A 13,741-nucleotide genomic window follows, 5' to 3' on the forward strand; every position below is an offset into this window, starting at 1 on the left:
CCTAGAGCGAAATGGGCCCGGATTTGGGCTCATACCGTTTTTCGCCCATATCTTTGGAAATATCATAGCTAGGACAATTTGGCTGGCGCCATTGGATTCGTGAGACGATTTCCGATTTTTCTAGGGGTCCGGGAATTTTCTAAAGTCGATTTTTCTAGTTTTTCGCGTTTTCCTCGGCTCCTGGGCCTCCTAGAGCGAAATGGGCCCGGATTTGGGCTCATACCGTTTTTCGCCCATATCTTTGGAAATATCATAGCTAGGACAATTTGGCTGGCGCCATTGGATTCGTGAGACGATTTCCGATTTTTCTAGGGGTCCGGGAATTTTCTAAAGTCGATTTTTCTAGTTTTTCGCGTTTTTCTCGGCTCCGGGGCCTCCTAGAGCGAAATGGGCCCGGATTTGGGCTCATACCGTTTTTCGCCCATATCTTTGGAAATATCATAGCTAGGACAATTTGGCTGGCGCCATTGGATTCGTGAGACGATTTCCGATTTTTCTAGGGGTTCGGGAATTTTCTAAAGTCGATTTTTCTAGTTTTTCGCGTTTTTCTCGGCTCCGGGGCCTCCTAGAGCGAAATGGGCCCGGATTTGGGCTCATACCGTTTTTCGCCTATATCTTTGGAAATATCATAGCTAGGACAATTTGGCTGGCACCATTGGATTCGTGAGACGATTTCCGATTTTTCTAGGGGTCCGGGAATTTTCTAAAGTCGATTTTTCTAGTTTTTCGCGTTTTTCTCGGCTCCTGGGCCTCCTAGAGCGAAATGGGCCCGGATTTGGGCTCATACCGTTTTTCGCCCATATCTTTGGAAATATCATAGCTAGGACAATTTGGCTGGCGCCATTGGATTCGTGAGACGATTTCCGATTTTTCTAGGGGTCCGGGAATTTTCTAAAGTCGATTTTTCTAGTTTTTCGCGTTTTCCTCGGCTCCTGGGCCTCCTAGAGCGAAATGGGCCCGGATTTGGGCTCATACCGTTTTTCGCCCATATCTTTGCAAATATCATAGCTAGGACAATTTGGCTGGCGCCATTGGATTCGTGAGACGATTTCCGATTTTTCTAGGGGTCCGGGAATTTTCTAAAGTCGATTTTTCTAGTTTTTCGCGTTTTTCTCGGCTCCTGGGCCTCCTAGAGCGAAATGGGCCCGGATTTGGGCTCATACCGTTTTTCGCCCATATCTTTGGAAATATCATAGCTAGGACAATTTGGCTGGCGCCATTGGATTCGTGAGACGATTTCCGATTTTTCTAGGGGTCCGGGAATTTTCTAAAGTCGATTTTTCTAGTTTTTCGCGTTTTCCTCGGCTCCTGGGCCTCCTAGAGCGAAATGGGCCCGGATTTGGGCTCATACCGTTTTTCGCCCATATCTTTGCAAATATCATAGCTAGGACAATTTGGCTGGCGCCATTGGATTCGTGAGACGATTTCCGATTTTTCTAGGGGTCCGGGAATTTTCTAAAGTCGATTTTTCTAGTTTTTCGCGTTTTTCTCGGCTCCTGGGCCTCCTAGAGCGAAATGGGCCCGGATTTGGGCTCATACCGTTTTTCGCCCATATCTTTGGAAATATCATAGCTAGGACAATTTGGCTGGCGCCATTGGATTCGTGAGACGATTTCCGATTTTTCTAGGGGTCCGGGAATTTTCTAAAGTCGATTTTTCTAGTTTTTCGCGTTTTTCTCGGCTCCGGGGCCTCCTAGAGCGAAATGGGCCCGGATTTGGGCTCATACCGTTTTTCGCCCATATCTTTGGAAATATCATAGCTAGGACAATTTGGCTGGCACCATTGGATTCGTGAGACGATTTCCGATTTTTCTAGGGGTCCGGGAATTTTCTAAAGTCGATTTTTCTAGTTTTTCGCGTTTTTCTCGGCTCCTGGGCCTCCTAGAGCGAAATGGGCCCGGATTTGGGCTCATACCGTTTTTCGCCCATATCTTTGGAAATATCATAGCTAGGACAATTTGGCTGGCGCCATTGGATTCGTGAGACGATTTCCGATTTTTCTAGGGGTCCGGGAATTTTCTAAAGTCGATTTTTCTAGTTTTTCGCGTTTTTCTCGGCTCCGGGGCCTCCTAGAGCGAAATGGGCCCGGATTTGGGCTCATACCGTTTTTCGCCCATATCTTTGGAAATATCATAGCTAGGACAATTTGGCTGGCACCATTGGATTCGTGAGACGATTTCCGATTTTTCTAGGGGTCCGGGAATTTTCTAAAGTCGATTTTTCTAGTTTTTCGCGTTTTTCTCGGCTCCTGGGCCTCCTAGAGCGAAATGGGCCCGGATTTGGGCTCATACCGTTTTTCGCCCATATCTTTGGAAATATCATAGCTAGGACAATTTGGCTGGCACCATTGGATTCGTGAGACGATTTCCGATTTTTCTAGGGGTCCGGGAATTTTCTAAAGTCGATTTTTCTAGTTTTTCGCGTTTTTCTCGGCTCCTGGGCCTCCTAGAGCGAAATGGGCCCGGATTTGGGCTCATACCGTTTTTCGCCCATATCTTTGGAAATATCATAGCTAGGACAATTTGGCTGGCGCCATTGGATTCGTGAGACGATTTCCGATTTTTCTAGGGGTCCGGGAATTTTCTAAAGTCGATTTTTCTAGTTTTTCGCGTTTTTCTCGGCTCCTGGGCCTCCTAGAGCAAAATGGGCCCGGATTTGGGCTCATACCGTTTTTCGCCCATATCTTTGGAAATATCATAGCTAGGACAATTTGGCTGGCACCATTGGATTCGTGAGACGATTTCCGATTTTTCTAGGGGTCCGGGAATTTTCTAAAGTCGATTTTTCTAGTTTTTCGCGTTTTTCTCGGCTCCGGGGCCTCCTAGAGCGAAATGGGCCCGGATTTGGGCTCATACCGTTTTTCGCCCATATCTTTGGACATATCATAGCTAGGACAATTTGGCTGGCACCATTGGATTCGTGAGACGATTTCCGATTTTTCTAGGGGTCCGGGAATTTTCTAAAGTCGATTTTTCTAGTTTTTCGCGTTTTTCTCGGCTCCGGGGCCTCCTAGAGCGAAATGGGCCCGGATTTGGGCTCATACCGTTTTTCGCCCATATCTTTGGACATATCATAGCTAGGACAATTTGGCTGGCACCATTGGATTCGTGAGACGATTTCCGATTTTTCTAGGGGTCCGGGAATTTTCTAAAGTCGATTTTTCTAGTTTTTCGCGTTTTTCTCGGCTCCGGGGCCTCCTAGAGCGAAATGGGCCCGGATTTGGGCTCATACCGTTTTTCGCCCATATCTTTGGAAATATCATAGCTAGGACAATTTGGCTGGCGCCATTGGATTCGTGGTAGGATCGAACTCGAGTCCACAGCATGCGATTTGAGGACGCTCGCTGTGCGCCAATATAGCAATTAAAATATTGTATTTAGCTCTTGGTACATGCTTAACTAACTGGCCAGGTGAAAATATTTCTCTCCTGACCGGGAAAAATAGATCTTTTAAATTAATTTTTGTAAACCTAAAAACGACATATTATGGCTGAAAAATCATAAAGAAACATTTCAAAGGCGCAGAAACCTATATCTGCACTCTCGACTTGTCCCCGTGGCAGCGGGACTGCTACTGAGGCGTTACCGGCTTGGCCGATATGCTGATACCCCAGTAGGATTCGTGGCGCCCCGTCTCTTCGGGGGTGAAATCATGTCGGTAATGTGGAGAAACTGGCGTCAGTCAAACCCCCAGAACTGAGCCTCTACTTTGGTCTATCCTCTTTGTACTAGATAACCGAGGTTGGGACAGTAGTCGGTCGCTGGGCGCGCCATGTGAATCGGCCTTTTTCCCGATTTAACGTCGATTGTGATTGGTCCCGTCATTTTTCCCCTAGAATGAGCCCAGCGACAGAATTTATCATCGGAACATGTACTGTGCCAACCTTGTTATCTAGTAACCTTGGGGAGGAAGAGGAAATTGCATACATTATAATTGTTGCCAACTTTGACGTACAAGTCTAACGCTGAGAAAATAAAATCGCGAAAATATTACATTATGATGGTTGCTATGGGCGGATATTTTTATTTATTATTGTTTATCAAGAAATAAAAATATCATTAGAAAGCTCATAGTCAACTTATATAATGTAACTAAGGACGGATTTCGCGAGAAATTTTCATATAACGAGAAAAAAAATGAAAACCATTCGGGGAGTAGTTGTGTCGTGTATATTATACGCGACAGCATCGGCCTATGACGTCACACGGGTCTAAAACGTCAACTTGGCCGATACGCTCTCGCGTATCTTGATATCCGATAAACAATTTGTACGCGTTTCAAACCCCAAAACTGTCATTACAAAAAATCAAGTTCAAAGACTTTACCTCGACATGAGCAGATTTGGAGGAGAATCCTTGGAGATTATTGATCAAAAAATTAAAAATAATGTTCCTAATAATACAGTAAAGACAAAAGCCACAATTTGGAAACAATTCTCTGCATTTTGTGCAGACAGAAAATATACGCTGGAGAAGCCACAACGCCGAGTGAAAAACCATACTATATGACGTGAAATGCCACACATTTAATTGTTTGAAATTGGAATGAAAAAAATAATCCAGCCAAATACCCCTCGACCTTCAAAATTAATCGGATATTTCCCTCCAGTTTCCCTGCGTAGCACCGATCGGGATAACATTCGCAGAAAAACCCTCGCGCTTCGCGCTCGGGTTTTTTAACCTGCGAACCTTATCCCTCTCGTTGCTACGCAACGAAACTCTCGGGAAATATTCGATAATTTTGAACCACTTGTGGTATTATATGTGATTATTTTTCCCACCCAAATTTCAGCCAATAGAATTGCACCATTTGTTGATATTTTGTATAGCCTACCTCGAATATCAGCGATTATTTTTCCCATCCAAATCTTGGCCAATAGGATTGCACCATTCGACGTTATTTTGTATAGTCAACACGGTATTTCAGCGGATATTCTTGGAAATTTCACTGGAAATTTTGCATGTTGATATATATAAAAAAAAACAAATGTTGAAGTAACCCTCAATTGTATCTGACAGATTAAATGGCAATTCGTTGAAAATTATGTCTCATGGTGCAATTCTATCGGCCAAGATTTGGATGCAAAAAATAATCCCCCGAATACCACTCGAACTTCGAAATTATCTGATATTTCCCTCAAGGTTCCCTGCAAACAAATAAGCTCGTCAAGTTTTCCAGAAAAATCACTCGCGCTTCGCGCTCGTGATTTTTAAACTGGAAAACTTGACACGTTCATTTATTTGCAACGAACCTATCGGGAAATATCCGATAATTTCGGAGCTCTTGTGGTATTATATGCGATAATTTTTTGAATATTTTGGTAAACAAACGACACTTAACCAAATAAACCTCTTTTCATGTCATGGCACAATTCTCTTGGCCGACATTTGGATAGGAAAAATAATCCCCTGAATACCACTCGAGCTTCAAAATTATAGACCGTAACACCGTAGACGTATTAGTAACCGTAATAAAATCCAATCTGTCAGATACAATTGAGGGTTACTTCATCATTTGTTTTTTTTTTATATAGGCAACATGCAAAATTTTCACATATAATACCACAAGTGGTTCAAAATTATCGAATATTTCCCGATAGATTCGTTGCAAACAAATGAAGGAGTCAAGTTTTTCAGGCTAAAAAATCACGAGTGCGAAGCACGAGTGATTTTTCCTGAAAAACTTGACGACTTCATTTGTATGCAGGGAACCTAGAGGGAAATATTCTATAATTTTGAAGCTCGAGTGGTATTCAGGGGATTATTTTTCCTATCCAAATTTCGGCCAAGAGAATTGTGCCATGACATGAAAAGAGGTTTATTTGGTTAAGTGTCGTTTGTTTACCAAAATATTCAAAAAATTATCGCTGATATTCGAGGTAGGCTATACAAAATATCAACAAATGGTGCAATTCTATTGGCTGAAATTTGGGTGGGAAAAATAATCCCCCGAATACCACTCGAGCTTCGAAATTATCTGATATTTCCCTCAAGGTTCCCTACAAACAAATAAGCTTGTCAAGTTTTCCAGAAAAATCACTCGCGCTTCGCGCTCGTGATTTTTAAACTGGAACACTTGACACGTTCATTTGTTTGCAACGAACCTATCGGGAAATATCCGATAATTTCGGAGCTCTTGTGGTATTATATGCGAAAATTCACTACTTGTAACATTTGAAAAAATTGATGTGAACCTCTATTTTGGAAATTCTAGTCTTTCCAACACTTAGTAATCTTTTGATTATTTTTTCAATTTTCCAGACACTAATGAAACACTTCAAAACGATTCCCGTTGCTGAGAAAGAGGCCCTGAGTATTTTCTTCTACACTGTCAAAACAAATGCCAACAAACTCGACCAGAAAAATGGCCTCAATAATGACGCAACGTAACCAATACTCTCATTGTTACAATTAAATTCATCCCCATCAATAACATAATTATTAAGATTTTTATTATAATTTTAACGTTAATTTTTTCGTCTTCTTCCTCGGGGAGGTGACAACTGAATCATGTATGAATGATTATACAAAAAAAACAATTGTGAATTTATTTGAATGAATTTTCTAAATTGTTGATAGACGGCAGTATATTTTATAAGAATTCATTATTTATAATTATATTATATTTTATTATATTATTATATTTATATTATATTAATTATTTATATTAATTATTTTATAGAATGAATTATTTATTAGACACTCTTTCTTTACTCGTCTTTTGATATTGTTTCATCAGCGTAAATCACTCGTTGAGACTGTGCACGTGGTCTCCTCTTCACTGCCACTCAGTTCTAGATGAATGACAAATAAGAAAATTTATTTGAGAATAATTGAATAAATCTTTTTACGAAAAATTGTAAAACCATTGATTACCTATGTTATCCAAAACCTTCTTCTCCGGTTTCTGGACTTTTATGAGTTTAATTTCTCCAGAATCATCATCATCATCGTCATCCTCCATGGCTTCAGGGTCTGAGGAGTCCTATGTGTTCTTCCCTCCTTCTCCAACAGCTAAATTACTATTTGTTATCAATTTTGCTGACCTCTTACCCACTCCCCCAATCTTAATGTCCTGCTCGTCCTTCATCTCGATGTCCAAAGAATCTTCGAGTTCCTCTTTAGCATTGTTTGTCGATTGCCATTTAGAGAGTCGTATGTGGATCCTCTCGGCCATCATTGAGGTGATTTTGTTGACTGCAATAGCGTCTTTGAACCTAAAAGCCTTCGCTGCTTCTTTTTTGTACCTGGGAATATTTCAAATGTGACAAGCATTTAATTGAATGCATTTTTTTTTGGCTGGAGTCATTTCATGACTTCTACCTGGATTCGACGTCTATCTTGACCGTTTCCTTAATTTGTCTCACCAAATTAGTCGCATAATTGACTGCATCTTTCATTGCGAGAGACAGGACATCAGTGGATACTCTGCTGATTGATGTGTGATCGAAATGCAGACAACAGAGTTCTCTGTAGGCGTTCAAGCCCATGGTCAGCTGAGTCACCCCCAGTCTTTCCTCTACATATGAAGCATCCGTTACAGTCGTTCCACTGAGAGTATAAGATGAAAAAAAAAACTCGTTGCACTCCGGGAGTGCAGGCAGAAGTGAAAACTTGAACTTATGGCGCGTTGGGCACTTTTTTGGGTGAGCATTTTTAGGTGCGCTCGCGACATGAGAAATTGTACATAAAAAATCAAGTTTTTCAAAGCAATGTGGGCACTTTTTGAATGGACATGAAGTATAATAATATAGAAACTATATTCGAAGGAAGTGGTTTTATTTAAATGAGTAAATATTAGTAAATAGTAAATACAAAATTGATCCATTCTCATCCATAATTTCAACAACTCTTACATCATCATTATCAGCATTTTCATCAAATTTTAAAACTGAAACAATAGGTCTATGGCAACTAAAGTGTGAAATGAACACTTATGATTTAAATCTATTTATATTTCTAGTGAATACTGCATCACTAGTAGTTTTGTATTTTTTTGTGCTAAGATTGCCATCATTGGACATGTTAAATCAAATTCTTCATAAAAAACCGCATCCATTTTCAAGACAAAACTATAATCAAAAATAAAAATGTAGATTTTTTGAAAGCTATGATCGTAGCATATATATTTTTTCCGACCATCCGAATTTCCGATCGTCGATTCACGTCCCTAGTGAAATTCTCTACTAAATTGAGTATATTTTCGATTTTTCGGGTTTTCCTACTTTTCCGGCTTTCCCATAATTTTTAGCGATTTTCCGACCGCCGATTCACGTCCCTAGTGAAATTCTCTACTAAATTGAGTATATTTTCGATTTTTCGGGTGTTCCTACTTTTCCGGCTTTCCCATAATTTTTAGCGATTTTCCGTCCGCCGATTCACGTCCCTACTGAAATTCTCTACTAAATTGAGTATATTTTCGATTTTTCGGGTTTTCCTACTTTTCCGGCTTTCCCATAATTTTTAGCGATTTTCCGACCGCCGATTCACGTCCCTAGTGAAATTCTCTACTAAATTGAGTATATTTTAGATTTTTTGGGTTTTCCTACTTTTCCGGCGTTCCCATAATTTTTAGCGATTTTCCGATCGTCGATTCACGTCCCTAGGGGAATTCTCTACTAAATTGAGTATATTTTGGATTTTTCGGGTTTTCCTACTTTTCCGGCTTTCGCATAATTTTTAACGATTTTCCGACCGTCGATTCAAGTCCCTAGTGAAATTCTCGACTAAATTTAGGGTATTTTCGATTTTTCGAGTTTTCCTACTTTTCCGGCTTTCCGATAATTTTTAATTCTTAGCTGAAATGAGCGTACTGATAATTTTCCTAATTCCCCAAAATTTCGAGATTTTCTGTAATTTTGTAGAAATTTATCAAACTTTAAATGCAACGGCTTTTTAAACGCTAGCGCCAAACTTGTATTCTTTTAATGTAACTGTTGCTAAAACAGGAAGTTGTTTCCCTAGCGGAAGAATGAAACAGCTCATATATACCTATGCGTATACTAATAGCAGTGATGCCAGACGGGGGCAAAAATCCCACGCGTGGGGGTTTCATGCGCAACTCCCTCGCGCAACTACTGCTGCGGAGTGGGGCAGTGGGAGACGTGTGGGTCCCGCATCTGGCATCACTGTACAATCTCATCTGTCGCGAGTTCACGAGAAAATGCTCACCCACAAAAGTGCCCAACGCGCCATAAGAAGTTTTCACTTCAAAAATACATAATAGAAAATATTAATTTTATTTGGTAAATTAAAATTCCAAAATTAAAATAGAAAATCGAATATGGAAAATTCATAAACGACGAAAAAACCCACTTCTCAAACGTTGTAAATGAGACACAGATTGGTTGATGGAATAGAGTCACAGGCAGAGGATCCTTTTCAGCGAAGGAGTGGATAATGACTTCATCTCCAGTGGAAGTGACATCCGGTCTGTGGAAATGGAGCAGAGCAGCTAGGGTAGCAATACTAGCGCAATCCACAAGATTGCCATCATGATTGATCACACTGATATCCACTCTGAGGTTCCACACTTTCTTGTCAGCCACAATGCAGAGGGACTCTAGGTCAAGGCACCTCGAATCCTTGAAGCATTTCTCCAACTGTCTGGTGAGAAGAACCGCCGTCTCTGACTGTCTTCCAGCTTCGAAATAAGGAGCTGCCAGAGGTGTTAATTCGACGTTTATGTGCACCATTCCCTCGTTGGGTCTGGACACTTTTGGGGGCGATTCCTAGAATAAATTCGCCAATCGTGCCCACTTACTACTAATATTATCTAATTTGTGCTGTAAATCCTTTAACCGATCCATCCCACATATTTATTAAGAATTCCTTGTAGTTTAAGTTACTTTTTTTGTGGATTAAAGCCCAACGAACTCATCTCCATCCGAACTACCCCCTCTCTCCACAGACAATCCCCGGAAGGGCGCGGACATTCAAGGGCTTCCCTTGGATTCGTTGAGCAAAGCTATACGTTTTCGTTTCTGTTTGACTTTTTTTGAGAATCTGTTTTAGCAAGGCTCTGGTTTGCTGTTCCTCGGTAAAAAGGACGGCTGGGATCCAAGAAATGTTGCTCGCGAATCCAGGGGCACGGGCAGTTAACGGATTTTTCTCAACCCCGAGGAAAAATTTCGTTACAAGGCAGGAATGACGCTCTATGCAATAAATGCGGGTTGACAGAGGAGGACCTTCATCATCTACGTACAACCGAGTCGCTGCATCACCGATGCCGATGATGATGATGATGATAATGAATAATAATAATAATAATACCAATAATATTTTTCCAATCAATAATATTATGTAGCATCCCCCATATACCGATAATTTTTGCAGAAATAATTCATATACGTCAATAAATTTTATATCATATCATTATTTCACACATGTAGCCCACATTTCCCACACCACCCCCCACTTTCCACCCCCCCCCCTTTTGCTACATTTTTGAAGTGAAACTTCTTTGCGCTCGTTGGGGTGTAAATCGAATATCGTATGTAACGAAAAAGCGACAGGAAAAGGGAAGGGAAAGCGCGCGTGGTGGGGCAGTCGGACTGAAGGAGATATGAGAGAGAAAGAAAAACGCGACAGATTCGGAGTCGGAAAATGGCTCATTTTATTAATATGATGGACAATACTAATAAAACCTTTCTGTTAATATTGGGAGAGTTCACTGGTAATTACCAATCCAGTGGCATCAAATGCTTTTTACCCATATGAAAATCATGAAATCTCCGGTCTAATTTATCCTTAAGTAAAATTCCCGAATTTTAAGCGGCACGAAAATGAGAATTTCGTAATTTATTAAAATATATATTCTAATATGAATATTGGAGATCAATTAACTTGATTTTTCAATAAAATCGTAAATTTCCTGATTTTTTGTCCTAAATGGGCTTCGGTGTCACTGTTCCCCGAATTCAAGAATGCATTGACAGCAATTTCCTTGTTTTCTGTTCATTTTCAGGGAAATATGGAACAGAAATTGACTATTCTATTTGGTTTCTCCACGAGATTTCGAATTTTCAATGACAAAATGTTCTGAAATCTTCCTGTGTGGCTTAATAAAAATTTCCAGAAATTATCACATATAATACCACAAGTGCTTCAAAATTATCGAATATTTCCCGATAGATTCGTTGCAAACAAATGAACGTGTCAAGTTTTCCAGTCTAAAAATCACGAGCGCGAAGCGCGAGTGATTTTTCTGGAAAACTTGACAAGCTTATTTGTTTGTAGGGAACCTTGAGGGAAATATCAGATAATTTCGAAGTTCGAGTGGTATTCGGGGGATTATTTTTTTCATCCAAATGTTGGCCGATAGAATTGCACCATGAGACATACTTTTCAACGTATTGCCATTTAATCTGTCAGATACAATTGAGGGTTACTTCATCATTTGTTTTTTTTTATATAGGCAACATGCAAAATTTCCAGTGCAATTTCCAAGAATTTCCGCTGAAATACCGTGTTGGCTATACAAAATAACGTCGAATGGTGCAATTCTATTGGCTGAAATTTGGATAGGAAAAATAATCGCTGAAATTCGAGGTAGGCTATACAAAATATCAACAAATGGTGCAATTCTATTGGCTGAAATTTGGATACGAAAGATAATCACAAAAAATTCAGACAAAATTTTTTAACAATCTATGGCTAAGAAGTTTCGCTTCTGTCGTGCATAAATATTATACACATATTTTTTTTAAGCACGTGACCCTAACCACCCACCCACCACCGACTTCCCGTCGAGACAAAAAACATTTTTTTGCCGACTCTCATCCCAGGGGCTCGCACAGCGTCGACGCCCTCTTCAAAGGACATACCGACAAAGAGAAAACCTGCTAAAACGCGCCTGGAGAAAAGGGGGGAGGAGGGAGAATTCTAGCAATAAATTCGTCAATCGTGCCCACTTAGTACTCTTGGCACTTGACATTGTTTCGGAAGAGATTGACCCCTAATAAAAATAAAAATGGCGCCTGGAAAATTTTTTGGAATTTATTTTGTAATACGGAAATAATGGATATGAGAGACATTATTAACGAGAAATTGGACAAATAATACTTTGGCGTATTCATTTTGTCCGTAGATCAAGATATGGAAACAGTTGACCGAGTTTTGATCACAACATGAGATACCTGATGCTATCGAACGCCGGTGTAAAATAGATAAAGAAAGGATATAGCATTTCAGGAGAGATGTGAGAGAGAACATTCTATAATCATAAATATGCTTGAAATTTTTCATTATTCGAAGGGAACAGAGTTTTAGATATGAGTTTTAGGTACCACGAAAAATTCTGAGTAAATTCAACTAATCTAGACCGTAATCAACTCCACCATTTCAATTAGTTTCTTCCTGTAGTTAATTCTCTCTGCACAAACAGTCGAAAACCTAAATTCTGTTGCAATTTCTACAACAATAATCCTTTCACTCCACGATTTCTAATTTGGATTAACATTTTTTGGTAACTAAAAATCTCTCAAGGAGAAAATAACTGTTAAGAAGAATATAGGAAAGAATGAAAAAATGCTTACGCCTTTATATAAGTTTCCATCAAATAACACGCGATTGGAGGCTCACATCTCCTGGCTATGACTGTATACCATTTTCCGATATAACAGAATAAACGCGAGACAAATTCTGATGTTTTCCTTATTGTAGTAAATAAATATCTATTAAAATAGATATTCATTAACAATTAATTAATCTTGCTTACCAATTGAAGCATTGCAATTTTGTATCGAATTCATCAACGATTGATTGCAACCGAACACAAAATTATTATATATTAATAAAGCGGTTGTTTTTGTTTGATTTAAGAAATGAGTTTGTATACAAGTTATTGAGTTTATACTTGATTGGAATAAACCATTTTGTTGATTAAAAAGGATGAATATTTGGGCCGGAGCTTTCTTGTGTTTTTAATATTGGGAAGAGGTGCAGAAAAAATTTACCTCCCGTTTTTTGTTTCTGGTGCCTGCGGAAAATGGAGAAATACTTAGTGTCATCAGGGGTCAATGATATCAAAGTTTTATTTAGAGATAATTTGCAAGCTATTCGAATTCTTCTCCTGCATGTTTTTGGTGAATTAAAGAGGGCAATACGGGGACTATGGAGGGGATGGATGTCTCATAACTCAGTACTTGCATGCGAGCTTCGGAATCAGTGTAGAGTGCGACACGATGAAGACAACACACTCGATGGACATTGTGATTGTGGGGGGTGGCTTGGTAGACTTCACATTCTTATCGGTTTTTATTCTCAAAATTATCAGTGCCAAATTTATTATCTGAATTTTTAGGTTGGCGGGCTGGCCGCTTGTATGCTTGCTGGACGTGGACATAAAGTTCGGGTTTACGAATATCGCTCTGGTAACTAAATATACATAGCATATTCTACGTTAAATGAGTTAATGAATGAACTTCACTCTGTTAAAAATTGATTGCGTATTTTTACGATTTGAAAACTGGAAGAACTATCACTTTGTTTCATTCCGATTTTTACATAACTCGCTACCGTAAAGACCGAATTACATATTCTACCGCACGTTAGTTCTTTCTTAACTCGTAATCTATAATCCGTACAAAACACGTGCAGCATAAATTTTATGCTGAAGTCTGATTCGAAAATCACCTCCGGTTTGTTCTCCAACCCTCAGAATCGCTAGAAATTTGTGACATTTGTTGTGTAATCTAATATTTCCACACCCTCTTTTGAGATGAAATTATTATGGTGTTTTT

General features: G+C 39.6%; 1 protein-coding gene and 1 pseudogene across 2 annotated transcripts in view; one reads left to right on the forward strand and one right to left on the reverse strand.

Annotated features, from left to right (window-relative positions):
- Window positions 1-6,553: 6,553 nt before the first annotated feature.
- On the reverse strand, window positions 6,554-13,486 carry LOC135166584 (uncharacterized; annotated as a pseudogene).
- Window positions 13,171-13,741, forward strand: part of LOC135166580 (kynurenine 3-monooxygenase) — a 34,485-nt gene continuing 33,914 nt past the window's right edge. The window contains exons 1-2 of one of the 2 annotated variants that reach the window (XM_064128939.1): window positions 13,171-13,231; window positions 13,303-13,372. In XM_064128939.1, the coding sequence (XP_063985009.1) occupies window positions 13,184-13,231; window positions 13,303-13,372 (118 nt within the window). In that variant the 5' untranslated portion in view covers window positions 13,171-13,183. Of the gene's footprint in view, window positions 13,232-13,302; window positions 13,373-13,741 lie in introns of those variants that run through there. The other variant, XM_064128940.1, reaches the window with a different exon arrangement.

This window comes from Diachasmimorpha longicaudata, chromosome 10 (assembly GCF_034640455.1).
Source record: "Diachasmimorpha longicaudata isolate KC_UGA_2023 chromosome 10, iyDiaLong2, whole genome shotgun sequence".
Taxonomy (NCBI): Eukaryota; Metazoa; Arthropoda; class Insecta; order Hymenoptera; family Braconidae; genus Diachasmimorpha; species Diachasmimorpha longicaudata.